Raw genomic sequence first — 26,947 nt, 5'->3', positions numbered from 1 at the left:
CCAGGGAGGTTCACTACAACAAGAAATGCTTCAGATATGTGAGGAACAGACACAAGGGGAAAGAGACCATAGGTGAAAATGGAGAAACTCTGACAGGCCTGTATCCCAGTTGCTTTCGTTTCCTTTCGATTCTCACTGATCAGGCTCAAGAACTCAAGGACTGTTATGCATACCTAACTGCCTTTGAAACTGTGTGAACCACAGTGCTGTTTGTGTTCTGTAATCTCTTGCGTTTTTTCATGCTTTTATATTACCAAGTTCAAGCCAGCACATGTCATTGCTGTCACCTTTTCCTTTATGTTAACCTATTTTGACCAGTAAAAACCAGCTTCTTTGGACCTGACTGTCTCTGAGGTGGTTTTTGGGTTCAGATTTGGGCCAAGGGCTTACACAGGTCAGAGAGAAAGCCTCAGTGCCTATTTTGCTTCAGATTTTTTATCTGAAGAAGATAACAGGCTCATCTAGAAATGGTAGAAGGCAAGACACGGCGTTTGGGCTGCTGGTTGACATGGACAAAGAGGTAGTCGAGAAGCACCTGGCTGCATTGGATGAGTACAAATCCCGCAGGCAAGATGGAAGGCACCCAAGAGTGCTCAAAGAACTTTCTAGAGAGCTTGCAGAGCCTTTGTCCATCATCTTCCATTGTTCACCTCTTGGAGGATGGGAGATGTGCCTCAAGACTGGAGGAGTGTGAATGTTATCCCAGTCTTCAAAAAAGAGAGGAGAATAACCCAGGAAACTACAGGCCAGTCAGTTTGACCTCTGTCCCAGGGAAGATACTGGAGCAGATTTTAAAGGGATCAATCTGGGAGCATCTGAAGAACAACTTGGTGATCCGGGAGGGTCAGCACAGATTGGTTTCTAACAGGTCCTGCCAGACCAATCTTGTTTGTGCTTGATTGAGTGACGAGTTTACTGGATCGAGGGAATGCCATTGACGTCATTTACCTGGGTTTCAGTACAGCTTTTGACAGGGTTCTCCATGATGTTCTGATGGATACACTAGAGTACTGCGGACTAGACTCTAGGATAGTTAGGTGGAAAGGGAACTGGTTGGAGTGGGGTGCCACAGGGCTCAGTTCTGGGCCCGGTACTTTTCAATATTTTTATAAATTGTCTCGATGAGAGGGTGGAGGGACTACTCATTAAATCTGCAGATGGCACCAAATTGTGAGGAGCAATGAACACCCCAGAAAATAGAGATAGAATTAATTGAGATCTGAGCACACTGGAAAATGGGCGGATGTGAACAAGATGCAATTCAACAAGGATAAATGCAGAGTTCTACGTCTGGGTAACAAAAACAAGGAGCATGCATACCAGATGGGGGATACACTTCTGGGTAGCAGTGTGTATGAACAGGATCTTGGGGTATGGGTGGACCATAAGTTAAACATGAGCAGCCAGTGTGATGCAGTGACAAAAAAGGCTAATGCGATCTTGGGTTGTATCATCAGAGGCATAACATCCAAATCGCAAGATGTCATAGTTCCATTGTACACTGCATTGGTCAGGCCGCACCTGGAGAATTGTGTGGAGTTCTGGAGGCCTCACTTCAAAAAGGATGTGGACAGAATGGAGTGGGTGCAGAAGAGAGCCACGAGGATGATCAGGGGCCTGGAGACCAAGCCCTACGAGGAAAGGCTGAGGGACTTGGGAATGTTCAGCCTGGAAAAGAGGAGGTTGAGCGGGGACATGATTGCTTTCTTTAAGTTTTGAAAGGCTGTCACTTAGAGGAGTGCAGGGTGCAGTTCCTGTTGGCAGCAGAGGATAGGACAGGCAGAAAGGTACCAGCTGGATATTAGGAAAAAAATTTTTTACAGTAAGAGTTGTTCAATGGTGGAATCTGCTGCCTAGGGAGGTGGTTAGCTCGCCCTCTCCAGCAGTCTTCAAGCAGAGGCTGGACAAACACTTGTCTGGAAAGCTCTTGAAAAAGACCTTGTTTAATTGGACTTTTTCATTGGCTTCTCCTTGTGCTGGGGGTGTTTGCAGCATGCTTCTTTCCTCGTCAAACTGTAAGAGGCACAGGTGGTGGCATTTGAGTCTTGCTCATTCTTGCACATACATGTATGGTGCCGTTTCTATTACTACTTATTTTATTTTTTTTGTATCTTTAATGTTAGGAGGGGGAGGGGGAGCAGAGAAAGCAAGAAAGGGAAGAAGGGGAAAGAGAGAGAGGCCTGTCTTTCTAAAAACATAGATCTGCCTGGCAGTCATGTCCTCTGACCTGGTTCTTTCCTCTTTGTCACCAAAACCCTTGAGCTGGATATAGTAAGGGTCGAGCGTTCTGTGGGTGCTGCAACCCAGACAGTTGTTCTGGCATCAGACCAAATGAAGTCCAGCACTCACTTCTGTCCTGGGATTTCCTCCTGCAGAATGGACACCGGCCAGCAGTCCGAGTGTGGGATGTTGAAGAGAAGGCGCAAGTGACGGAGCTCCATGGGCATAAGCATGGCGTGGCCTGCGTGGCTTTCTCTCCCAATATGAAATACATCGTCTCGGTAGGATATCAGCACGACATGATTGTCAACGTGTGGGACTGGAAGGTAAGAAACAACATCACAGAGGTGCTCCTGCTGCTACTTGTCCGCAGGCTAGCGATGTAGCACTGCAACTCTCACACGTAAGGACCTAGACAGAACTTACAACATCTGTAATGTTGTAACAGAAACAGAGAACAGAATTTTCTGTTCAGTTGCATTTCCAAAGGTTTAAAACCCCGCCAATGGGAGAAAGTGGGAATCATTCTGCCTTACGGATGGGTTCTGATTGTAATTACTCACGTCCTTTGTACCTCTTGCAGCAATTATTGGTGGGTGGATGATTATTTTCTGCCTTGCAGAAGGATTCACTCGTTGCATCCAACAAAGTGTCTTGTAAGGTTATGGCCACCTCCTTTTCGGAGGACAGCTACTTTGTTACAGTCGGCCACCGCCATGTCAAGTTCTGGTTCTTGGACGTGTCCAAAGAAGTTAAGGTAAGCGTCTCTGTACATAAGTAAAGGAGCTTTCACAATAGTTTCCTGGTCTATGTTCAAGTTCTTCTGGTTATCGTTTAATTCCTACATTACATATCAGAAGTCTTTTTTAGCCCATTAAGTTTCTTTGCAAGAGGCTAGGCTTTGTAACTGGAAAGCTGATATTGTCAGAGGTCTTACAAACTAGCTACAAAAAAGGGCAGTAGCACAAAAGGAAAAACCAAAATGTTGAAAGCCTTATGAACAACTCATATTATAGTTTCAAGCAGGACATTTCAAATTATAATCTTCAGATAAATAAATATTCTTCAGATATAAAGTGTGCTTCTTTCTTGCACTGAATGATACTGAAACTTCCCCATTAGAGAGAAACTGGTATCTTCGTTTGATTGGTGGCTTCATAATGCAGCAGTAGCATTTACTCCACCAACTTTCCCCCACTGATTTTTTATGTTAACCGAGAGTTCAAGCACTCTTCAACTGTCAGTGAACTCTTGCTTGCTTAAAGTTACTTTAATCTGTGACAGTTAATTGGAACAGTTACAGAGAAGTTAAGTTAGTTGCTTTTTAACAGAAATCAAGATTGGCCTTCCTATCTTGCTGTATCAGATGTAACTCATATGCACCTGTTGATTGGCTCATTTGCATTTGTGTTCATTATCTCATGTTTAGTTAAGGCCCAATGATTTATCTAGATAAATTATGACAGAAGAGATTTATCCGAGGAAGTTAAGAGTGATATTTATGCACTACCATGATAAGTATATCAGAATTCTCTGGATGCAAGTCTCAGAAGAAGATTAGGTGAGATTTCTGGAGGTGGGGGGTGACTTGGGTTTTTTGATAATCCCTAAAAGCAGTGAGACAAAAACCTGAAGCCTGTTTTGCTTTTTAAAATATTACTTACTATAATAGGATTAAACAATGTTAGGGACTTTGATAATTGTATCACTTATTTTTACAGTAACTGTAGGGATAATTTTTATATGCCTGTATTTCTTACTGACTTGCATAATAAAGAGAACTATTTCTTTTTTCAGTGTAAGATAAATAAGTTTCTACAGATGTTCTTTCTGGTTTGCTGGTTATAGTTCAAAGAACTGAACTCACACCTAACTTGTTTGTAGTATCAGATGTGAAGGTTGGTAATCAGCCTTAATAGATAAACCCTGGAGAACTCTGCCACTAAAATGGGCTGAATAGGCAAAGGCTTTTAAAATTGTATAGTCCAGATTCTCTAATTGGATGCGGGAGTGAGCCTCACATAAGAAAGAAAGAAAGAAAGAAAGAAAGAAAGAAAGAAAGAAAGAAAGAAAGAAGCAATAGTATCTGTTTTTCTATGTAACTGTATATGTTTTTCAAAATATATTTTATAGATTTTTCACAAGTAGTGGGTAGTTGTTGTCTTTTCCCATTTGTGCTGCTGTACTTTTTTGTAGGTTGTTTTGAAGGGTTACTTTTTTCTTTATCTTGCTATATTTTGGAGAGTTCTTACAAAGCCATCAGAGTTGCCCTTCTCTGTTGGATAAATTGTGACCTTACAGATGTGTCACCTTATTGTGGCCTTACAGACTTGTTTAAAAAATAAATTTGCTGCCTTGTTATCAGTTTCTTCCATTAAAAAAAATAAACTGAGAAGCTATTGCATAGGCGTGCAGAGAAGTGTCTCTGTGGTTTCTCGAAAGTTTTAAACCTGGAGAGAAAAACTATTGTTATTCTAAAGTATTTTCTTTTCTAATCCCTGGGCCTGAAATATTACATTCCTTGCAGATCAAAGAGACGGTTCCACTAGTTGGTCGCTCCGGGCTTCTTGGAGAGCTTCACAACAACATCTTCTGTGATGTGGCATGCGGGCAGGGGGAAATGTCGGGCAACACATTCTGCATTTCTTATTCGGGGCTCCTCTGTCAGTTTAATGAGAAACGCGTGCTGGAGAAATGGATCGATCTGAAGGTAAACGGTTTGTTTCCGCTGTCCAAGATGCAGCTCCTGCTGCTTCACGATCTGACTGACTCCCTGTCCATCTTCTTCTTTCAGGTACCTCTCGCCAACTGCATCTGTGTGAGCGAAAGGTTTATTTTCTGTGGCTGTGCTAATGGTGTAGTACGAATCTTCCGCACGCACAATTTGCTTTACCTCACCGACTTGCCAAAGCCACACTACTTAGGCATCGATGTAGCCAAAGAAGAAAGCCCAAGGTACAAAGACAGGAGACCTGAGCTGGGAGATGCCATCTTGGTACATGAGACTTTGCCATTTTCCCAGCCTGCCTGTGAATTCTGCAAGGAGGAAACCTACATTTGTTGGTTTGGGCAGCAAGTTCCCAAACTTGGTAGAATGTGTGTTTCTTAAAGAGCGCTTCCATCACACTACTGTCAGGGTGTTTTTAGCTTCTCCCATGCTCTTCTGTTTGGGATAGGGTTGGGCTGATGGTGGAGGTAATGGAAAGAGCCATTCAGTCACAGCTGGCTTATGGTGACCTCGGAGGGGTTTCAAGGTAAGAGACATCCAGAGGTAGTTTGCGGTTGCCTGCCTCTGCATAGCGACCCCAGACTTCCTTGGTGTTCTCCCATCCAGATACTGACCAGGGCTGACCCTGCTTAGCTTCCAAGTTTTGATAAGAAGGGGCTAGCCTGGGCCATCTGGGTGAGGGCTGGGGCTGGATTGGGGGATATGTATTATAGAGCAAGTGTTAAATGAATTTCAAGGACGTCACTTGTATGCGGGTGGGAGTGCAGGCAGACTTTGCTGCTTCAAGTCTAGCATGAGCCTGAGGGAGGGGCTGCCTCAGTGCCTGTGAGTGTGTAGACACTTGGCAGCTCCTCTGCCCAGGCCTGCCTTAGCTTCTCCCAGTGTCTGGGTCTCTGTTGGCTTTCCCTGGACAGTACCTTGGCACTTGCTTGTGTCCTCTGGGGTTTTCTGTGCTCTTCAGACTTTTCTTACTTTGCTTTGGCTCCCATTTTTTCCCCTTTCTTTGATAACCCAAGAGGAATTCTTCCCCCTTCCCCCTTCCATCCCCCACTGGCTTTCTCAAGAATGGCAGGTGCCGCCTGGCCCGACACCATCGCCTTGGTGTTTGATCCCCGCCATTGTTGGCTCTCCTGCATATACAAGGACCACAGCATGTACATTTGGGATGTGTCAGACACCAGTCAAGTGAGGAAAATCTGGTCTGACCTCTTCCACAGCTCCTTTGTGTGGAACATCGAGGTAAGGGATGCTTCTGTTTGAAGATAATGCAAACCTTCACCAGGCGTTTTTGCCAATGACCTGGGTTTTAAGGCTTAAGCCAGGATGAAACAGAGTAAATAATCCCCCCAACCCATTAAGGCTTGAGCATTTGCTTCTTAGAGGTGTATGTCTCAAGGCCCTTTTGCTCCTGTGGCACAGGGAGGGTCGGCTGGCCCACCAGACGTCTTGGGGTTTTGTGCGCTGCTTTTCTGTTTCCTCTCCCACTGCATGCCTCTGCCTTAGGTATATCCCGAGTTCGAAGACCACAGAGGCTGTTTGCCCCCAGGATCCTTTCTCACGTGCTCATCGGACAATACGGTTCGGTGTTGGAGCTTGGAAAGCAGCGCACAAGCTGGCTTTCAGAGGAACCGTTACAGTAATGTAAGCATCCCAAAAATGGGGTAATGGTTAGAGTACTGGAGCGCAACTGGGAAAGCCCACGTTAAGTGGGTGCTTCTTTTTCAGCCTAGTCTTCACAGGATGGGTGTGAGGCTTGCCTAGGGCCCGCGTTACTTTCGTTTGATGGATTGACTCAATCAAGTCAGCCACAGCCTTCAGTTTGCAAGACCTGAGCAAGGCTGTTAACAATAGGATGTTTTGGAGGACATTGATTCATAGGGTCGCCATAAGTCGGAAGGAACTTGACAGCACGTAACACAGACACTCTCACTCTACTTTCTTTTAGAAGCCAAGCCAAAAGACATCTTTTTACCCATGCTTTTAATTAGCTTTTTTGTTCGTTTATTATATTTTTATCCCACCCTTCCTGACTAAAGCTGGGCTATGGGTGACTGACAACATAGAATTACAAGTAAAATTATTAATGTCATATAGATAATTCAGACATTAGATCAATGAACAGTAACAGCACCCTGATCATGGCTCTTGAATGATAATGTCATTTTCAGGTTTAGAGAGCCATGTGGACTGACCGTGCGGAGCCACAAGGTGTTAAAGGATGGGCATAAGATAGGGTTAGGGGGAAAGAGTAGGAAAAAGAGGGAAGGGACAGAGAGTGGGGGGGGGAAAGGAAAAGGGAAAAGAAGAGGAGGGGAAGGGGAGGCCCTAGCTAAGAACCGTTGCTATCCTCAACTGTAAGCATGGCAGAACATCTCCGTTTTGCAGGCCCTGCGGAACTGTGCTAGACAGAGAGTTCTACCAGGCTGGGGCCAAGAGTGAAAAGGTCCTGGCCCTGGTCAAGGACAGCTGGATAAGTTTCAAGCCAGGGACCATCAGGAGATTGTTGTTTGCAGAGCACAGTGTTATTTGGGGGGCATAGCAGGGGGGCATAATGGGTATGTATGAAGCTGCCTTTATTGAATCAGACCCTTGGTCCATCAAGGTACTGGCTACTCAGACTGGCGGCGGCTCTCCAGGGCCTCAGGCAGAAGCCTTTCACATCACCTACTGCCTGGTCCTTTGGATGGGAGATGCTGGGGATTTAACCTGGGACTTTCTGCATGCCGAGCAGATGCTCTACCACTGAGTCACAAGTTTTTTAAATGTTCTCCTGTTTTACGGATAGTTTTTATGCTGTTTGTGTCCAATGGCTTTTTTTTAAATGGCTATTTCTATATTGTTATGTTTTAATGGTAAGCTGATGGTGCAGGAATCAGAAGAGGTGGAATTAAAAAATACTCAATAAATAATAAACCCATTTATATTTCCCCTGAGCTCCCTGGAGGAAGGGCATGGTGGAAAAGTGGCCGATCCAGAGTTTTAGGCTGGTCTAGACTTAGTACAGACTCCAGCTTTGCCCTATAATTTCAAATCAGCAAGGAAATGAAGGCCAAGGTCTGGAAGGCGTGTGAATGGTCAAAGCTGATAAGGCCTGGCTGAACTGCTTCCTTCTTGGTCTTTTATTGCCAACTCTCCTTGTTTAACTGTCTCTTAATTTTTCTTTTGGTACATTTTCCTGTCATGACATGTAATATAGCTGTGCTCTCCTCCCCTTCTTTTAAAGAACTTGCTGAAGGTTGTCTATATGGATAACAACACTCAGCATTTGCAAGATTCAACCAATGTGCCGGACCGAGGTGAAAACACCGGGTACCTGGACGTGAAATCTGGTGTGCGTGTCCTGCAGGTCAGCCCTGACGGCCGGCACTTGGCCTCTGGTGACAGAGCTGGAAACTTGAGGTGGGTCTTCCCTTGTTCCTTCTGCTTTCTCCGCCTGTCCTTTGATGGTCAGTCCAATTGTGCCTTAAATCAAGAGCTCCCAAAACACTTTTGTTTCTGTTGGACGCCTGTCTTAGTTACTTGAATGCTTTTTCTGGCTCCTGAGCTGGGAGCAGGACCTCTTTTTGGTCCACTGTGTGCATAAAGTGTTGTCGAATTGCAGCTGATTTATGGCGACCTCAGCATGGGGCTTTCAAAATAAATGAGAACCAGAGGTGGTTTGCCATTGCCTTCCTCTTCAGCGTCTTCCTTGGAGGGCTCTCTTCCAAGTACCAACCCAGCTTAGCTTCCAAGATCTGACAAGATTGGGCTATACCATACCATTCTACATCCTGCTGTCACATTCAGGGCTGCCTTACTCGGCACCAAAACCACAATCTGTGCCCTGTTGGCACTTATCTGTGCTTGTGGATTCTTGCCTTTGGTTTTTACAAACTGAACTAGCTTTCAGGAGTGCTACCCTAGTAGCAGATTTCCAAAGGAATACAAGTTAAGTGTGTATGTTTCTTTTTTTACAGAATACATGAGCTAAAATATATGGAGGAGGTGATGAAAGTTGAAGCCCATGACTCAGAAGTTCTGTGCTTAGAGTACTCTAAACCAGAAACTGGTAAACATCACATAATCTGTACACTTGAACACATAAGCACTTGAAGCTGCCCACTACTAGAATTAGATGCTCAGTCCATCAAAGTCATTATTGTCTACTCAGACTGGCAGCAGCTCTCCAGGTTTTCAGGCTGAGGGTCTTTCACATCACCTACTGCCTGGTCCTTTCAGCTAGAGACACTGGGGATTAAACCTGGGACCTTCTGAATGCCAAGCAGAGGCTCTCCCACTGAGCCACAGTCCCTCTCCACAGTACATTTATACTGTTGTCTTCAGACAAGCCCCTGGGATGGACAGGTTGCTTTCAGCTGACCCAGGGAACCATATTCTGCAGCTAAATTTCTTCTGGTCCCTTCAAAACAAGCACCCAGCTCAGGTATCTTTTTTTTTGCTATTTGTAGGGATGGCCCTTCTAGCCTCAGCAAGCAGAGACAGGCTGATCCATGTATTAAACGTGGAGAAAAATTATAAACTAGAGCAGACCTTAGATGACCACTCATCAGCCATTACTGCTGTGAAGTTTGCTGGTAAGTTTCCAGAACTTGTGCATTAGTTGTCTGTGGTTTCTGGGGGCCTCCTTTCTTTTGTTAAATCTTGGGGTGCTGGGAAGACTCAGCTTCCCTCCTTGGAGTGTAAAAGCCAATGCATGACTGGTGGTGTTTGGGGGCACAGTAGAGCCAGACATGAGTTCTAGGCCCTTTTGAATCCTATTAGTTTCAGTCAGAATCAAGCCCGTCTTTCCCTTTCTGTGCTCTTGCACAGCTTCGTGTGGCCTGCACAGGAGAGACTGTGTCAGTTGTGGCTAGTGAGGGCTTGAAAGCTGTCGTTGATGAGTTAAGGGGTTCCTTCTGCTACCAACAATTTTCCCTTTCTTTTCCTACAGGAGATGGCAATATTCAGATGATTAGCTGCGGAGCGGACAAAAGCATCTACTTTCGCAGTGCACAAAAGGTGAACTTGAACTGCTTGCCATCTTTGTTCAAGAGCCTGGTGCTGCTGCTGCTGAAAGATTCCCCCCTCCCTTTGTATCCAGTTATTCACTCTGAGCCACTCTGCTCATGCCCTGTATGGGTTCGTTAGAACCAGTTTACAGCATTGTCACAGAACGCCTGCGCCACTTCACCGCATCCTTTGCTTTGCCCTCAGGTTGCTGATGGAGTCCACTTTGTTAGAACCCACCACGTTGCAGAGAAAACAACCTTGTATGACATGGATATCGATATAACCCAGAAGTATGTTGCTGTGGCCTGTCAAGACAGAAATGTCAGGTGAACCATTCTGTGATGTTTTCCTCCTCGTGGAAGAACTCAGTTGTCCTGCGCCACGGAACAGTGGAATTCCAAGTCACCCACAACATCTTAGAATGTTTCCAGCATTTTTTTCCCCAAAGAAAAAAGCAAATTTTTGCAAATCTGTAATCTTTTACATGAGGTGTTGGAATTGTTTGCCTTTCGCTTCGCAAATGTTGTTGTGCTGCATTCATACGTCTATCCTCCTCTTTCAGTTCTTAATTATTAAAACCTTGGTCACAATCACCAGGGAACTTCTCAAACCGTTAGGCAGAAAACAAATAAAAGCACTGTAGTAAATCATGCAAGATAAGCTGGAGGCTTCTTCAAAGCAAATAAATATGTGAGACTCTGGGAGGGGACTTCAACAAGCACCACCCATCTCCCTTGTCTTCCCAAAGGTGTCCAGGGAATTTCTTCCACACAGTCCTCCTTAAAATGAATAGGAGATTGCAGGAGCATTCTTGTGTGGGGTATGTTCGCCGGAGATTGTGCCCAGCCCGGGTGCGTTTAGGCAATCTAAGTACAGACATCTAGCTGCCTGCTTTTAACTCGCAATTCCCCAGCTCATAAGTGTATCGCTTTCTGCTGCTGTTTTCAAAAGCATTATATGCAAGGGCATAAAAGTACAATGTACATGAGCGGTTCTTCAGTTGTGTCAAGCCAACAGGCATCCACACACCAAAATGACTTCTCCATCTTCCTCCAGGGTCTACAACACAGTCAGTGGGAAGCAGAAGCGCTGTTACAAAGGCGTGCAAGGAGACGATGGATCCCTGCTGAAGGTAAATGAGTGACTGCCAAAGCTGTTGAAAACTGCAGTGTTGAAAAACGTTTTTATCCTGAGACTGTTGTGGCCCACGCGTCACTCCGCTTCACAGAGAAAGGGAGCGGTTCTCAGAAAAGGGTTCTGGGAATGCCAAGCAGCACTGCCCTCAGCTGAGCTGAAGGACGGCTTGCACCAAGAGGAAGCCTTTGAAAAGCCTTTGGCTCTTCTGGATCATTTAACATGCAGCTTGAATGACGGGAGCGGGGCCTCTTATTGACCTTCCTTTCAGGTCCAGTTGGATCCTTCCGGAACATTCCTGGCCACCAGCTGCTCTGACAAAAGCATTTCCGTTATTGACTTCCACTCTGGGGACTGTGTTGCCAAGATGTTTGGGCATTCAGGTGTGTCTGGCAGCGCTGCTATTCTCCCCCACACCCCCCGCCAAAAAAGAGGATTTCTTTGTCTCCTCTTGTTTGCCTATAAACTCCCATGCTTATGCAGTGAACTCCCCCCCACACACACACACAATTAATGTGGTGAGCAGCAAGAAATGAGCTAGAATTCACCAGGGGCCATTAATTTCCTAGGAAGCAAATTTTCCCTCAGCTGGCCTCCCGTGCCGAGGGCATCTGGAAAGGAGCCTGGCCATGTCCATTCTGTTGGCAGCCTATTCGAATTCTGGCTCGGTGGTACAAAATTTCAGGTCTTCTGCTTTGTGGTGGCTCTGGTGCTCAGCCTCTTGAGGAAAGTTGGCTTCCTCCCTCTTGCTGCAGTGAGCAGCCTCTGCTGGGGAGTGTGGTCATCTCCATGGGATAGGCAGGAACCATATCATCTGTGCCTCTCCCTATCCAAGGGAAAGGCTAGATTACCCACAATTCCAGCCATCAGTGAAGAAGTGATCCTCATCTTGCAGCTTTTTGAAATGTTCTTTCAGCATTGTCCTCCTATCTGTCGTTCTTTTATAATAGAACCAGAGGAATCTTCCTCATAGATGCAGATCTTTTCCCCTTCTGTCAGTTTTGACACGACGGCTGACCATCTCCTCCTCAGTGAGCAGCATTTGTGTGGTTTAGTGGATAAGGAAGCAGAACTGCTTCTCCTGGCCTGGGAAGAGTAGACAGAGAGCACAGAGCAATCTGCAACCTGTATATGGAAATATACATGTATATGGAAATATACATGCCCTTGGTGAATAGGCCTTGTGTGAGTGGGGTACAGAACGATCATGGTCCTGGACCCACTTTTCTAAAACCTTGGGACTCTAATCTTGGCCATCCCATAGTATGACCTGGAAGCTCTTCCGAGTGAGAGAGGAAGAACCCACAACTAGTCTTCACCTGAGTTGCGGAGAGGCACTTTGCTCATGCTCCAAGTCTCTTTTTTTCATTGCTGAACTTGTTGTTGAAAGTAGGTTCCAGGGCTGGCGAGCCCAGCCCCTGCTCCCTAAGTCCTGTGTGTTTTGCTTCACACTTTCCCCTCTATTGCTTCTTCCTGCTTTCCACCCAAGTGTCTCATGCGCCATTTCCTGTACCTCAGAAAAAATGCCAGGCTGGGACTTGTCTGTAGATGTTGTCAAGTTTGCAAGCCTGTTCCCTTGCTTCTCAACGTCTGCCTGTCTCCTTTGCGTTCCAGAGGTGGTTACAGGGATGAAGTTCACCTATGACTGCAAACACTTGATCACCGTCTCAGGAGACAGGTGCGCCTTTTGAGCTATGGGAGGTGTTTTCAGGGCTTCAAAACTTAAGCAGGATGGTGTGAAGATGATGCGCTTGGCTGTACTTTAGAAGAACTCACAGGAGTTTAATCAGCCTACGGGCAGGGCTTCAGAGTATATGCAACGCTTTTGGATCCCTGGGCAGAAAAGAGCAAGAGAGTGTTGGATCCTGGGGATCTATGGGGTGCAGCCCTCGGATGCTGTTTCCTGCCCAGGGATCCAAAACCTAAAGGAAGCCAGAAAACTTCTTGTGCTGGAGAGAAGCGCCTCCTCTAGCAGACCAGATCTGCAGGGTGCAGCAGAGAGCGCTGAAGATTTCAGCACTGTAAGCCGTGTTCTTCCCTCCCATCGTCCAGCTGTATCTTTATATGGCATCTTAGCCCGGAAATCACCATCAGCATGAAACAACACTTGATGGAACTAGATCACGTCCAGCAGCAGAAGAAAGCCAGAGAACAGGCATGGTCTCCACAGGTCAGGTACTGGACCAGATTGCCACTCGTTGCCTTGGGGCGATGCCATCCTCCCTTACCCTAGGGTGACGAAACTATAGTCATGTGATGGTGAGGGACGTATCTACCCTCCTGCAGGCGGGAAACCTACATCACCATGCCAAGTGGAAGGACTTCCTGTGGTGCTGACCTCCCAGCTGACTCCGACACCGAGGACGAGAGAGAGGAGGAAACAACATCCTTTCACACTCCCACCAAAGAGGAATCGGATACAGGTATGGGGGCACCACTGGTTCCCGAGGCTACTGGAAGAGGGATGGAAGTAGGCCTAAGAAGGGAGGCAGGCTGGGCTTTGGAGAGGAAGCGCACGGAAACGGAGCCCCTTCTGCTGAAAGGCTCAGGATATGAACTGTATCACCTACAAGACTGAAATGGCCTTCTGCTCTCCTCTTGCTTCAGGTCAGTGTTGAGGCTCAAGGAGGAAAAGTAGCTGAATCCTGAGAGTCTGTGCTCAGCTTTTAATACTTCAGAACAAATCCCACGTTTCTAGTCCTTACAGATTCAGAAGGCAAAATGTCTTTATATACCCTGCTCTGCTTAAAAGCATTTCCCTTTTTAAAAAAAGAAATAATTAAATGTGGAAAAATAGGTTTCCTTGTTCTAATTTGCTGATGGATGAAATTTTGAACATGGCTGCCAGTTGCTCACCCCAGTATTTTCTGCCGTTCTCCAGGTCCTCCTTGTGTCCTGACCAACGGCAGACTGCCCATGTGGGCAAAGAGACTGGTAAGTAAGATACGCTCATAAGGCCAAGGAGATGCTGAGGAATTGTGTAGGCCAGAAGGGTTGCTAGCTGGTTTGGGTTCATGTCCTGGGGCGTGCGTACTTCTCCTTAACTTCAGTTTGTGCGCTCTGGATTCCCACCCCCCTTTCTCCTCTCCTGGTTTTAATCATGATCAAGCATAATGTTGTTGCCCCTATGACCCAGAAGTGAGGCCTAATCAGGATTCCTTTTCAGCTCTGCTGCCAGACTAACCAGGTTTAACTTAGTGCCACTACAAGACTTAATTGCAGTCTAAGGAGATAAGGTGGGATATAAATATTTTAAATAAGGGCAGGTCACAAGATTTTGCAGTCCAGAAGAGAGCGACAGGAGGGAGTGCTGATCCCTCAGCCCACAGTAGTTCAGCAGCTGGGAGGCACCAGTCCAAGTTTGGCTTTAATTCCTCAAAGCAGGCAGCAGAGGGCCAGCTTGGGAGAATGTGAGCTGAGGTTTGGCTCCAAAAGAGAGGAAAATGCCACAGGAGATTAACCCCTTGAGTGTAAAAAATAATAAAACTCAGAGATCTCCAAGTGAATCTGAATATGCTTATAGTCAAATCCTTGTAGAGGATGCCGTCCAACCCAGATGCTGTGTGTGATCTTTCTTTCTTGATATTTTTGGTGTATGCAACTGAGACCCCTGGACATTGTCTTCTCTCTCTAGCTTGGTGAGGTAGATAATTCAGACAGCACGGTCTCAGCCTCTAGGGCATGTTATCAGCCACAAGGACGATGGGCTGAACGTGCCGACCGGGAGCCTATCAAAACCATGCTGGGTGCGGATCCTAATTATTTCACCCCCATTAAAAACGACAGCGTGAATGACATCGAGCTGGAGCCCCGCAACGTGGACCGGCTGCTCTCGCAGGTGAGAAGCATCGACGTATGTGGTTCACAAATTGCTTTGAAGGGGGCTGCCTGGCATTCCCCCAGCCTGAGAACCAGACTGGGAGTCCTTATAGACTCCAGGGACAGAGTCCCAAGGCTTACTGACGGGAAGTCTCACAGGCAGTTTTCTATGCTGGGTCCATCCATGGAGCATATTAATTGAATGCCTCTGAGCATGTACAGAGTTCCTTTGTTGAACTACTGAAGCAAGCCTCCATCTCTCTGGAAGGGTGTGATTTCCCCCACCCAGCCAGACAGGGCTTATTCATTTCCACAGGGCTGGCAGAGGGGAAGTCCTCCTGGTGGATTTTGCCCCAGGGGATCAGATCTGCCTTTTGCCTGCCTGACACATAATGATCCCCTCAAACTGCTGTGTGAGGCAATCCCTTGTTCCTCTCCTCCCATTAAAGCTGCCTTCAAAGGATCACATGAAGCTGAGATTATACTGAGTCAGTCTGTTGGTCTTGTCGAGCTCAGTATTGTCTACTCGGACTGTCAGCAGCTCTCCAGGGTTTCAAATAGGAATCTTTCCCATCATCTTCTGTCAGGTCCTATAACTGGAAAACCCAGGACTTTCTCCTTCCCTGCAAAGCATGCACTCAAAAATGAGTGTATGAATTGATTGGTGCTTGAGGCCATCTATTGATTATCAGCATACTTTGGATACCTGTCCAGCAGCCCTTGCTTTCTGGTTCCGAATTCCTGAATTTCCTGCAGCCTGCCCTGGAGTCATGTTTATGTCCTGTGGGCAAAGTGTGTGAATCCATTTCATTCTTAAAGAAAAGAATGGGCTTTTTTCTATGCCTTGCAGACGGAAAGCACTCCTGGCACCGTAATGGAGGACTTCAAAGAGCCAGATCTGACTTCTGAAGACGAGGCCACTCAAGAGCTTGACTCCCTCCAAGCAGACAGAAGTGGTCTGTCTGTGCAGATGAGCAAGGATCTCGTGGAGGCCAAGAGGTTAGTCCTTCCTGAACTGCCTGGGGCTTCAGCCTTAAGCGCCCAGGTGCAAGTTCCATTGATCCTTGCAGGGCTTCCTGGTAAGTAAACATGTTTAAGACTGACTGCAGCAGGCCCGGGCTTTGGAGAGTCTCTCCTACGGAAAAGCAGTTGCTGGTTGCTGTTATTGTATTGCCTTTGCCCACTAAATCCCGGCTCTTGCGTTCAATAAGCTTGACCCATCGAATGAAAACTTTCCCAACAAGCTCTGGTACTTCTGTTTCTTCTTTGAAAGGAGACCTGGGAAAGACTTGTGTCTTCAGCTGACTTTTCAGATGGACACGCCAGAGAAGCAGCCAGATAACACATCCTCTGCCATTTCCTTGGATTCGGAGGCATCTCTGTATGGCCAGCCACAGGAGGGTAAGGTTCTAAACGATGCCTTGCTAACCCTGGGGGGCGTTCTCCCCTGCCCACTTGTGGATTCCTCACAGTTCCTGTGACCAAAGCACAGCCAGCATGAGGTGTTGGTCTGATGTTGGCTTGGTTCACTGAAGCCTGTTGGCCAGGGGTCCTCTCTGCCAGAGAAGGGTTAATGCCTATGCGGATGATTGTCAATCTCTTTGAGGACCCAGAGGGGAATCCATTGGCAGAGTCACCCTAACTCTTAGAAAGGTGATCCTGCTAGCTGCACTGGAGGAGTGGGGATGGTTCTCCCCTGACAACCCCACAATAAAGGATGCAACTAAAAGCATCAGGCTGTATTGAATGAATCAGCAATGTGACAGTGTGAGTAAAAACAGAATTGCATCTAAGACTATATAACATGCCACACTGAACAACAAATACAGCTGTGACCCATACAATATGAATCTACTCATACAGTGTAAAAATGTGTTGTGGAACATAGTAGCAGGTCCTGCTGAAGCCTGGCTGTAAATGTAATGAATTGGTGAATATGACTGATGTTTCCCACGGGCCTTGGACGCGTTTTGTGCAAGAGCCTCTTCAGATCTCTGTGCTCAGATTGGTTATTCCTTCTTGTAGAGAGAGAGAACAGATAATGTAATAACAGCATCATGTCGAAAAGCTGCATCTCATTATACGCAAGCATAATACAACTGGTACGTCTTACCCACATGTAAAGCTAATTGCAAAACACTACTTAATAATATGTTTGCCAAAATTTTATCAAGTAGAGCTTAATATTTTTCATCCTTCAGGAACAGCTGTAAAAATGGCTGGAGGTTAGTTCATCATCATCATTCCTTTATTGGCATAAAAGCATAATACAATAAGGGTACAAAAGGAATGGAGATCTTAAAAAGTGCCCTTTATGGAACAGTTAAAAGACAGTTACATCAAATAGCGCTGTTTGTTGATACTACCATCTAATTAACCGTTTGGCGGGCTTTTAAAACAAACTTTAAAAACTGTGCCACCTTCTCCAATATATGGGGCGAACGATTGTTCAATAAATAGGAAACGTTAAAAGAATCTGAGACTTTCTGTCTATTAACCAACAGGGGGCTTAAAAGTTCGTTACGATATTCTGTGTAGAAACTACAATAAAATAAGACATGAGCAACCGTTTCAATACAATTGTTGCCACAAGGGCAAAGCCGGTCAGACAGAGGGATTTTCCGAAATCTGCCTTCGAGTAGCGCAGATGGCAAAACATTAAATCTGGCCAGAGAAATGGCTCTACGTCGAGAAGGATCACACAGGTGACTGGAGTTAGTTAATATGAGCACAAAATTTTAAAACCAACTTAATATCTTTATTTGGAGACTCACTTTTCTCACTGATTGCAGACTCAAAGCAGTTTACAGTATGAGAAAGTGACAGGTTATAAATACAACAAATCTACGTAGCAGTAAAAACCTAATCCACAGGGGCCAGAAATAGACCGGAGTGGGTGGTCAGAGCTCTGCCCCAGACTCTCCTTTCTTTGCTTCCAGGATGCAACTTCCTTTAAGTATGACATGTTATATTGTCTTATATGCAATTTCATATTTATTTACACTGTCATATCACTGTGGCTCAAAGGTAGAGCCTCTGCTTGGCATGCAAAAGGTCCCTGGTTCAATCCCTGGTAGGAGTTGATGTGAAAGACCCTCATCCTGAGACCCTGGAGAACCGCTGCCGGTCTGAGTAGACAATACTGACCTTGATGGACTGAGGGGCTGATTCAGTCTAAGGCAGCTTCATGTTTTCATTACAGTCTGTGCTTTTATCTGGGTCTTTTTTCTGGGGCTGTCTTGGTTTCCCAGAGGACCCTGTCCCTTTTCTTTCTTGTGATGTTTCTCCCCAACCAGCCTAAACTGCTGAGGTGTGCAGTAGCCAAAAGGGAAGCAAGGAAAGGGCAAGAGACAATCAAGGGGTCATGGAATAGGCTAAATAGTGCTGGTAGGGCCAGAACCCAGAACCTGGCCCAGCAGACCTTGCGAGAGGGGCACTCTGAACTAATCTCTGATCCTCTTTCTCTTTTCTTGGTTTTAGACCAAGAGTCTCTAGTTTCTGCAGTGGAAGCAGAACTGACTGATCTGGATGAGAAAAGCAGCTCTTTGCCCCAAACCCCGGAGCAGGAAAAATACCTCAAGCACCATTTTGAGACTCTGGCTGATGCCCACAGTGAAGGTACCGCATTCTGCACCCGGGCTGTGCAAGCCCCCAGCGACCTTCTGCAAACCCCGTTGCGAGACGAATGTGTGCTGTTTCTCAAGGTGCAGTTTGGCGGCAGCCCTTGGGATTTACAGTGAGGGGAAAAAGTATTTGATCCCTGCTGAATTTTCCCGTTTGCCCTCTGACGAAGAAATGACCAGTCCATAATTTCAATGGTAGGTCTATTGTAGCTATGAGAGACAGAATAACAACAGGAAAACCCCCAGAAACCCAGAAGACAAAAGTCCGAGATTGATGTGCATTATAATGAGTGAAATAAGTATTTGATCCCTTTTCAAAAGATGACTTAGTACTTAGTGGCAAAACCCTTGTTGGCAATTACAGAGGTCAGACGTTTCTTGTAGGTGGCCACCAGGTTTGCACACATCTTAGGAGGTATTTTGTCCCACTCCTCTTTGCAGATCCTCTCCAAGTCAGTAAGATTTCGAGGCTGATGTGTAGCTACTTGAACCTCCACAGATTTTCAATGGGATTAAGGTCTGGAGACTGGCTAGGCCACTCCAGGACCATAATGTGCTTCTTCTTGAGCCACTCCTTTGTTGCCTTGGCCGTGTGTTTTGGGTCATTGTCATGCTGGAATACCCATCCTCGACCCATTTTCAATGCCCTGGCTGAGGGAAGGAGGTGCTCACCCAAGATTTGATGATACATGGTCCCGTCCATCGTCCCTTCGATGCGGTGAAGGTGTCTTGTCCCCTTAGCAGAAAAACACCCCCAAAGCATAATATGTCCCCATCCATGTTTGACGGTGGGGATGGTGTTCTTGGGGTCGTAGGCAGCAATACTCCTCCTCCAAACACGGCGAGTTGAGTTGATGGCAAAGAGCTCGATTTTGGTCTCATCTGACCACAACACTTTCACCCAGTTCTCCTCTGGGTCATTCAGATGTGCATTGGCAAACTGCAGACGGGCCTGTACATGTGCTGTCTTGAGCAAGGGGACCTTGCGGGCTCTGCAGTATCTCAGTCCTTCACGGCGTAGTGTGTTACCAACTGTTTTCATGGTGACTATGGTCCCAGCTGCCCTGAGATCATTGACAAGTTCCCCCCGTGTAGTTCTGGGCTGCTTCATCACCCTTCTCATGATCATTGCAACTCCACGAGATGAGATCTTGCATGGAGCCCCAGACCGAGGGAGGTTGACAGCTATTTTGTGTTTCTTCCATTTGCGAATTATTGCATCAACTATGGTTACCTTCTCACCAAGCTGCTTGGCAATAGTCTTGTAGCCCAGTCCAACCTTGTGCAGGTCTACAATCTAGTCCCTGACATCCTTGGACAGCTCTTTGGTCTTGGTCATGGTGGCTAGTTTGGAATCTGATGGATTGATTGCTTCTGTCGACAGGTGTCTTTTGTACAGGTACTGTAAAGAGCTGGGATTACAGGTAAGACCTCTCCCTTATAGCAGGTGCTTCTAATCTCAGTGAAGATACCAGGTAGCCTGACTTCTGGCTGGTTGAAAGGGGATCAAATACTTATTTCACTCATTATAATGCACATCAATCTCTGACTTTTGTTTTCTGGGTTTCTGGGGTTTTTCCTGTTGTTATTCTCTCTCTCACAGCTACAGTAGACCTACCATTAAAATTATGGACTGGTCATTTCTTCGTCAGAGGGCAAACGGGCAAATTCAGCAGGGGATCAAATACTTTTTCCCCTCACTGTATTTTGATGGAGTTTCAACAGCCCCCTGAAAGAGCAAGCCCCTTGTCTGACCCTACTCAAGACTGGTGCACCTGCTGAGAAGTGCACCGCTACTGCCACCACCTTCTCCCCATTGAACTCTTGCAGGGGGAGCCCTAGACCTTGAAGCCCCTCAGGTCTGAAGGCCAGGGGGCCAGCTGCCCCTGCCCACCTGCTTTGTGAACTCCAGAAAGCTGCTATCTCTTCTTTTACCAATACAGAAAAGTTTGACGGGACACTGAAGGACTTGAAGCCACCGGAAGGTGAAGAGGAGGAGGCCGCCCTCTTTCTCAACCCTCGCCTGAGTATTTCTGCCAGATTTCTTTCACGCTGCCAAAAAAATAGCAGGTTGGGGGATGATCTGTTTTATAGAAATTAATTAACTATGTAAAGTAGAGCGCCAGTGTGGTGTAGTGTTTAAGAGTCCCAGACCTGGGTTTGAATCTCAGCTCATGCCACAGAAGCTTGCTTGGGTGACCTTAGGCCAGGCATGCTCTCTGAGCCTAACGTACCTCATTGGATTGTTGTGAGGATAAAATGGAAGAGAGGAGGTGAGCTGCTTTGGGTCCCCACTGGGGAGAAAGTCAGGGTACAAATGAATTAAATAAATAGAAATACATAAAGTAACCCAAAAATCCATGTGAACATGATGCTTGTGCTTACGCAGGTTTCCAAGGGCGTGTCCGCCTGCACAGCTCGCTTGGGGTGTTCCAGACCAGCTCAAAGAAGAGACACCCAGACAGCCCAAGTCTGCAGAGGCAGGTTGATCTCTTACGGTGGTTTTCCCTCTATAGCTCACAGAGAGCCATGTTTCCTTCCACTCTGGGCATGAGCCCTGGCACTCCAGGGAGGCTTGCAGGTTCCCTGTTTCTCTAGCAGCAGCTGTTTCAAGGTGGCAACCACCTGCTGGCTGCGCACTCTGCTGTGAGTGAGTATCACTGATCTGTTGAGTCCCAAATGAACCAGTGGGTTGGGTGATTCCATTCTGCAGCCCCTGGCGTGTAGTGGACCCTGGAGAGCCCCTGCCACCACTGGGATAGATTGGCCAACAATCTGACCCAGCACGAGGCAGCCTGCTCATGTCTTCCAGGAATATCAGAACCATCTCTCCCATGCAGTCACGTCATGGGAGAGGCACATCTACATTACAGACTGAAGGTCTGAGAACAGCTTAACTGCTTCCCCCAAGGACCTCTGGGAATTGTAGTTTTTGTGAAAGGTCTTGAGCAATCTTTGTCTCAGATCCCCTGCATCTCTGTAGAGTGCCAGAAGACATGAATGTGCTTGCCTGGGAATGAGTTTGCATTTTGTAAAGATAAGGACAAGGGTGTTCTCTTTTTAAAAATTTAAGTAGAAGCTGGAGCCCTTGTGGGTTTGATTTATAACTGGGCAATAATTGGTTTTAGAAACCTCCCGAGGGACTTCTATTTGAGCTGAAGGACAAGCCAGATACTGAAACATGCCGTATTTCAGGTGAGAAACTTGGCAGTGCTTTTTGGGTTGGTGGTTTGTGCTGTGCTGCATAAGGGGAAACTTTGATCTCTGTAGCACCAGTTGATTATCCAAAGAGAGGGTTGATTTTATCCTTCAACTTACTTTTATGACCCTTTGAGTCTGAAAGGGTGCAGCTGGTTCTGTTTCTGCCTTGAATGCATCTTCTGTGGGGCTACCTCTGAAAAAGGTCCAGAAAATCAAACTGGCGCATAATGCAGTGCCGTTTCAATTGCGCGAGCTCCCACTCTGTTTCCAGGCCCAGTAGAGAGTGTGGTTGCTGACCCTTTAAATCCATAAGTGGTTTGGGATTGGAGTATCTGAAAAAATTCATCTACCCCTCTGAGCCCAGGATTTAAGTGGGGGGGCTTTATGCACCCTCTGTAGATGAGACAAGAGTGGCATGTATATAAGCCAGGGCTTTCTTATCCATGGCTTCCAAACTGTATCACAACCTTAGAGATTGGTCTCACCCCTCCTGCCCCTTGGTGAAATATGAAAACTTTCCTGCTCTATCAAGGCATTGATCTGGCACAAACATTATTTTTACCAATTTGTGTGGCTGATCTGTATTTTGTTGTGATTTTTGTTAATGGTTGCTGCTGTTGGTACTTTATATTGTGGCTTTACTGTTGTACTTCCTAGAGCACTCTGATACAAATGGCAGGTTTTAAATAAAAATGATAAATGAATCCTCTTTTCTGTCCTCAGAACCACAAGTTCTCATTGAAAGCTTTGAAATTAACCTGCAGTCTCTACGCTCCAAATTTCAAGAAACTTTGCATCTTTATGATAAGGTAAGATATGAGGCAGGCAGCAGTATAGGAGCCTCTTTCTTGAAATCTGGGTGTCCCACCTTGAAACCACTGGTTGCCAGTTTGTCTCCTGGCTCAGCTCACAACGCCGGTTCTGACCTTTAAAACCGATCACATCCTGGAACTCGCGTGCCTGAAGGAGGCGCCTCTCCCTGTATCAGCCCACAAGCCAGCTGAGGCCCCTTCAGCAAGTGGTGTTTGTGGTTCCACCACAAGGCCAGGTTTGGCCACCCCCAGTGGGGTCGCACTCTTTTTCTGGGGCTGCACCTATCCTGTGGAACTGCCTCTGAGTGGAAGTTCGGCATAACAGGCTTGTTCCAATGACCTTCTTGTGTCCTGTTGGCTTTGGAAATTGATGCTTTTGTTGCCCTGGGCATTTAGTTTTGTTGGTAGCAGCTTTGAACCTGGCGAAGGATGCAGGACAAAAGATAATAAAGAAGGTTTCTTTCTGATGGTGTTGGGGAAGGGGGCGGAGCAGCTGGCTGGTTTCCTTGGTACTGCACCATTGTGGTTCAGGTAACAACAGTCGGGGATGTGGAACCCATCACCAGAATGTCCTTCCTCACTCCAGGGTGGTGGAAAGTGCCATCAATTCACAGCCGAATTACCTGTGTGTGTGGAGTTTTCAAGGCAGGAGACAGAGAGAGATGGTTTTGCCCTTGCCTGCCCATTCGTTAAACTTCGTTGGCGGTCTGCGATCCAAGTACTAACCAGGGCCAACCCTGCTTAGCTCCTGAGATCTGATGAGATTGGCCCTGCCTGGGCCATTCAGGTCTGGACTCCTTCCATATGCATATACCCCATTTTGGTACTCACTGGCCTGTGGGCAAGGCCAGCCCCCTCTCACAACCACCCCAGAGAACCAGGTGTAAATCCAAGGAAATTCCTTCCTCACTCCCACACAGGCTTGGCAGCTGCTTGGCTCTTGGGGTTGGATTTGGCCTGGGACTGGCAGGTGCCCAGCCCAGTCACAGACTCTCCAGTGCTGCTTTTGTGCTCCCGCAATGCCTGCATTCGATTTACAGCAGCCAGCAAAGGAAGGCAGTGCTGGAGGCAGAAAAGAAGCCATAAAAGCTTTGCGCTGATTTCCTCCATAGGTAGCTTCCTGCCCAGACTCCTGCAGGGAAGAGCTCCTCCAGGCCAAGGAGCTGCTGCTGAGGACTTCCTGCTGGATGAGAAAGGAACTGGACTCGAGAGCTGTGAGGGGCAGCCTGGACGTGGCCACAGCCACAGACAGCTCCTGCCTGGGGCTGAGGCGTCTCCAAGACGACGAGACCCACTGCCTTCTGAAGCACTACTCTGACTCGCTGCTGGAAATGGTTGAGAAAAGGCTGGATGAAAGGAACAAAGCAGACGTCGCCTGAAGCACCTCCAGCAGGTGAAGGACCCCTCCGCACCCGCAAACTTACAAATATTATTGCCCTCGAGAGACGCTCATTTCTGTGTAACTCCTGAGGAGTCAGTCCTTTGGGGACAAAACAAGGTCACCACTAGCATTTCTCTGTGTGTAAATGTTTTATGGTTTTTGTCCTCCGGAAGCAACAATTTCTATTTGTCTTAGCTTTTTTAAGGGGTCAGATTTCATGAAAAGCTTTGAGAACAAGTTAAGCAGGGGTAGTTGCAGAAGTCAAGCTTTTTCTGAAAGTGGGCGTATGTGATGAACTATTTTATTTTGTTCAAAAAAAGTGTGTGTTTTAAATAATAAAATGTTTGCACTGAAAAGAGCATGTGTCTTTCTTTATAAAGTCCTCAGAACTAAAGCAGGGAATTGTTTTCGTTTCCTTTTGAAGCAGAGCTGTGCCCGTTCTATGGCCTTTTCTGCATGGCTTGACTTACTCCTGATTTTCTTGGCAGGCAATCCACACAATCCTTGGAATCAGTTTGAGCACAGTTTAAGCAGGTTCTCTGAATTCCCAGCTTTTGCTTACTAATTATTTGTTTAAAGTAAGTCTCTATCTCCGTCCCATCCCTTGCAGAAAGTCGCCTTTTTAGTTATACCTCTGTGAGGGGGGATAGAGACACTTATTTAATAAGACCTGCTTAAACAGTCATCACAATGGTATGTTGATAATTTTAATGCTGCTTTTTAAAAATAAAAACAAAACCACATGTCATCATCAAACCACTCCCTCTCCTCCCCCTGCCACCCTGAAGACAACAGTCCAATTGTCAAAAAGTGGGCAGGGCAAAGAAAACCCAACAGAAACATTATACACCTGGAAAAAGGCGACTCAAAATCAGCTTCCAGAAAAAGACTAGGGTAAAAGTGGTCCCAAAAGAACTGGAGAAAATACCAGGGGGGGAAACAACAAAAAAGACGCAGAAACTAAAGGCACAAAAATGTGGATATCGGGATAAATTGAAGCAGGACAGGGCCAGAACCAGCTGAAATAACCCATGCAGAAAAGTTCTGTTTCTGCAAAGTCCCAGTGCTTGCATTGGGAGATGAAGCTTCAACAGCTTTCACTGCTTGAATAGCCCTCTGTTTGGAAAAAAACAAATCTTTGTGGGTAAGGGAGGGTAATCCTCTGCTACATCCGCTGCAGTCTGAAATGATATGGCCTAATGTGTGGTGTGAGTGTGCATGGGTGCCACACCCAGCTTCTAACCCAGTCCCCAGCTGTAGGAGAAAAGCGAACGGGTTAAGCTCTTCATTTCAAACGCTGGAGACTGAAAGACACATTAGCATAATAATAATTGGTGTTCAGAGTGTTTTTGCAAGCAATATTTCAGAAATTCTTACAAGAGGCTGGGCAGGTAGACCAGGGTTATTGTTCCCATATGGGAACAACTGGTCTGACCGCTGAACCTGACGGCAAAGCCTTTGGTCAGCTTGGGAGTGCTTACCTGAAGAAAGATTTGAATCGGGGGCTTCCCAGCTGATATTCTTCACTGCTAAGCTGCATCAAGTCTCAGGCATTATCTTTCTGGATCTGGCTTTAGTTTAAAAAAAAATCTGAAATCAACATGTAAATATAGTTTTGATTTCAGGCTGACTAACATTCCACTCTGCATCAGGCACTTGATGCTGTGTTGTGAAGAGTTTCAGGCTACTTGAACTGACCCAGAGACACCCCCCACCCCCCAAAGTCCACCCCCCAAAGTGCTTCTGCTGTGAGATCTCCTTGTCCAGAGGGCCGCCCCTGCAGGAAGGAGGTCTGGTCCAGCAAGGCAATTTCCTTAGGGTATTTGGAGAGAGCCCTCAGCTGAACTCTTCTCCGGCATGATTTGTTAACCAAAAAGAGACAGTGACTGCGTAAAATCAAACTGCTCAGAAAGCTGTCCATAGAAACAGGTTTATTCAAATCCGAGCGCCAAGTGAGACATGGAAATGTCTGTTTGAATGGAGAGATTTGTTTGATTTGTTTGCTTTTAAGCACTGGAGCCGCAGCCGTGAGCGTCTGGAACGAGAAGCGGAAAAACCCAGCAAGGGAAGGACGCTCAAGCAAGGATTCTAGCCCGAGGGGCTGGCTAATGAAATTCTCTGAAATAACGGGTTAGGGTGTGACCAGCAACTGCCAAATTAGGGCTAAGCAGGTTAGGCAAGAGAAGGAGGACGGAATCTGGCAGGTGCAGCTTGTCCTGCTTCCTTTTAAAATTATTTTTAATTAAAACAGAATACATAATCACAACCAGTATACACAGCCAATAACATGTCTATTGGTTCTTGTGGGTTATCCGGACATGTCCTTCAGTGTTACTCCTCTGAAGATGCCTGCCACAGCTGCTGGCGAAACGTCAGGAAAGAAAATACCAAGACCACGGTTACACAGCCCGGATAACCCACAAGAACCAATTAACTCTGACCGTGAAAGCCTTCGACAATATTTTAATAACCTGTCTAGTTCACAAATTAAAAACAAAAGAAGGAAGAGCATGTACACAGTTATAGTTATTCCATTCTCATCCATTTCTAACAGCTTAAGGATTTTTTTTAATGCAACCAATCGTTGCCATTTTTGTCATGTGAAATGTTAGAATTATGAATTGCTGTTAGTTTGGCTATTGATAACAATTCCCCCATCTATAAGAACTGTTCTGATTTGCCAGGCAACGTCGGTTGTATCCTGCCACCTTAAAATACCATTTTCGCAGAGGTCAAATCATGCAGTAGAACAAGGGTCCCCAATGTGGTTCCTGTGAGTCCAATGGCGCCCACGAAAACCATTCCTGACACCCACCAAGTGTTTTTAGAAAGTGAGTGGGGACAGGTGGGGCTTTTGCCCAGCAAGGCTTCTGATTGGCCATTGGCAATTTGATTGGCAGTGCAGATTTAGAAAAACACTGCTTTGGCAACAGCTGCCACCACAGCACAAGGGTCCTCATGGCATGACTGAAGGTAAGCCACCGCAGCCATCTTGTGGCTGGCTCCGCCTCCTGTGACAGCCATTTTGTGTCTGCGCCCA

At 46.4% G+C, this 26,947-nt stretch overlaps 1 protein-coding gene across 1 annotated transcript in view; it reads left to right on the top strand.

Annotated features, from left to right (window-relative positions):
* WDR62 (WD repeat domain 62) overlaps window positions 1–23,905 on the top strand; it is a 29,952-nt gene extending 6,047 nt beyond the window's left edge. The window contains exons 5-30 of the mRNA XM_056845953.1: window positions 2,376–2,546; window positions 2,843–2,977; window positions 4,748–4,930; window positions 5,015–5,175; window positions 6,013–6,187; window positions 6,452–6,589; window positions 8,172–8,347; window positions 8,905–8,996; window positions 9,397–9,522; window positions 9,879–9,946; window positions 10,142–10,263; window positions 10,994–11,069; window positions 11,343–11,454; window positions 12,686–12,749; window positions 13,124–13,246; window positions 13,358–13,494; window positions 13,953–14,005; window positions 14,706–14,909; window positions 15,741–15,889; window positions 16,164–16,291; window positions 18,371–18,508; window positions 20,457–20,583; window positions 20,903–20,993; window positions 21,642–21,708; window positions 22,438–22,523; window positions 23,639–23,905. Coding sequence (XP_056701931.1) covers window positions 2,376–2,546; window positions 2,843–2,977; window positions 4,748–4,930; window positions 5,015–5,175; window positions 6,013–6,187; window positions 6,452–6,589; window positions 8,172–8,347; window positions 8,905–8,996; window positions 9,397–9,522; window positions 9,879–9,946; window positions 10,142–10,263; window positions 10,994–11,069; window positions 11,343–11,454; window positions 12,686–12,749; window positions 13,124–13,246; window positions 13,358–13,494; window positions 13,953–14,005; window positions 14,706–14,909; window positions 15,741–15,889; window positions 16,164–16,291; window positions 18,371–18,508; window positions 20,457–20,583; window positions 20,903–20,993; window positions 21,642–21,708; window positions 22,438–22,523; window positions 23,639–23,905 — 3,369 coding nt within the window. The remainder of the gene's footprint in view (window positions 1–2,375; window positions 2,547–2,842; window positions 2,978–4,747; window positions 4,931–5,014; window positions 5,176–6,012; window positions 6,188–6,451; window positions 6,590–8,171; window positions 8,348–8,904; window positions 8,997–9,396; window positions 9,523–9,878; window positions 9,947–10,141; window positions 10,264–10,993; window positions 11,070–11,342; window positions 11,455–12,685; window positions 12,750–13,123; window positions 13,247–13,357; window positions 13,495–13,952; window positions 14,006–14,705; window positions 14,910–15,740; window positions 15,890–16,163; window positions 16,292–18,370; window positions 18,509–20,456; window positions 20,584–20,902; window positions 20,994–21,641; window positions 21,709–22,437; window positions 22,524–23,638) is intronic.
* Window positions 23,906–26,947: the final 3,042 nt, after the last annotated feature.

The sequence above is a fragment of the Euleptes europaea genome, chromosome 3 (assembly GCF_029931775.1).
Source record: "Euleptes europaea isolate rEulEur1 chromosome 3, rEulEur1.hap1, whole genome shotgun sequence".
NCBI classification, from domain to species: Eukaryota; Metazoa; Chordata; class Lepidosauria; order Squamata; family Sphaerodactylidae; genus Euleptes; species Euleptes europaea.
The sequence above is the reverse complement of the archived record's forward strand: the minus strand, read 5'-3'. Positions and strand labels throughout refer to the sequence as shown.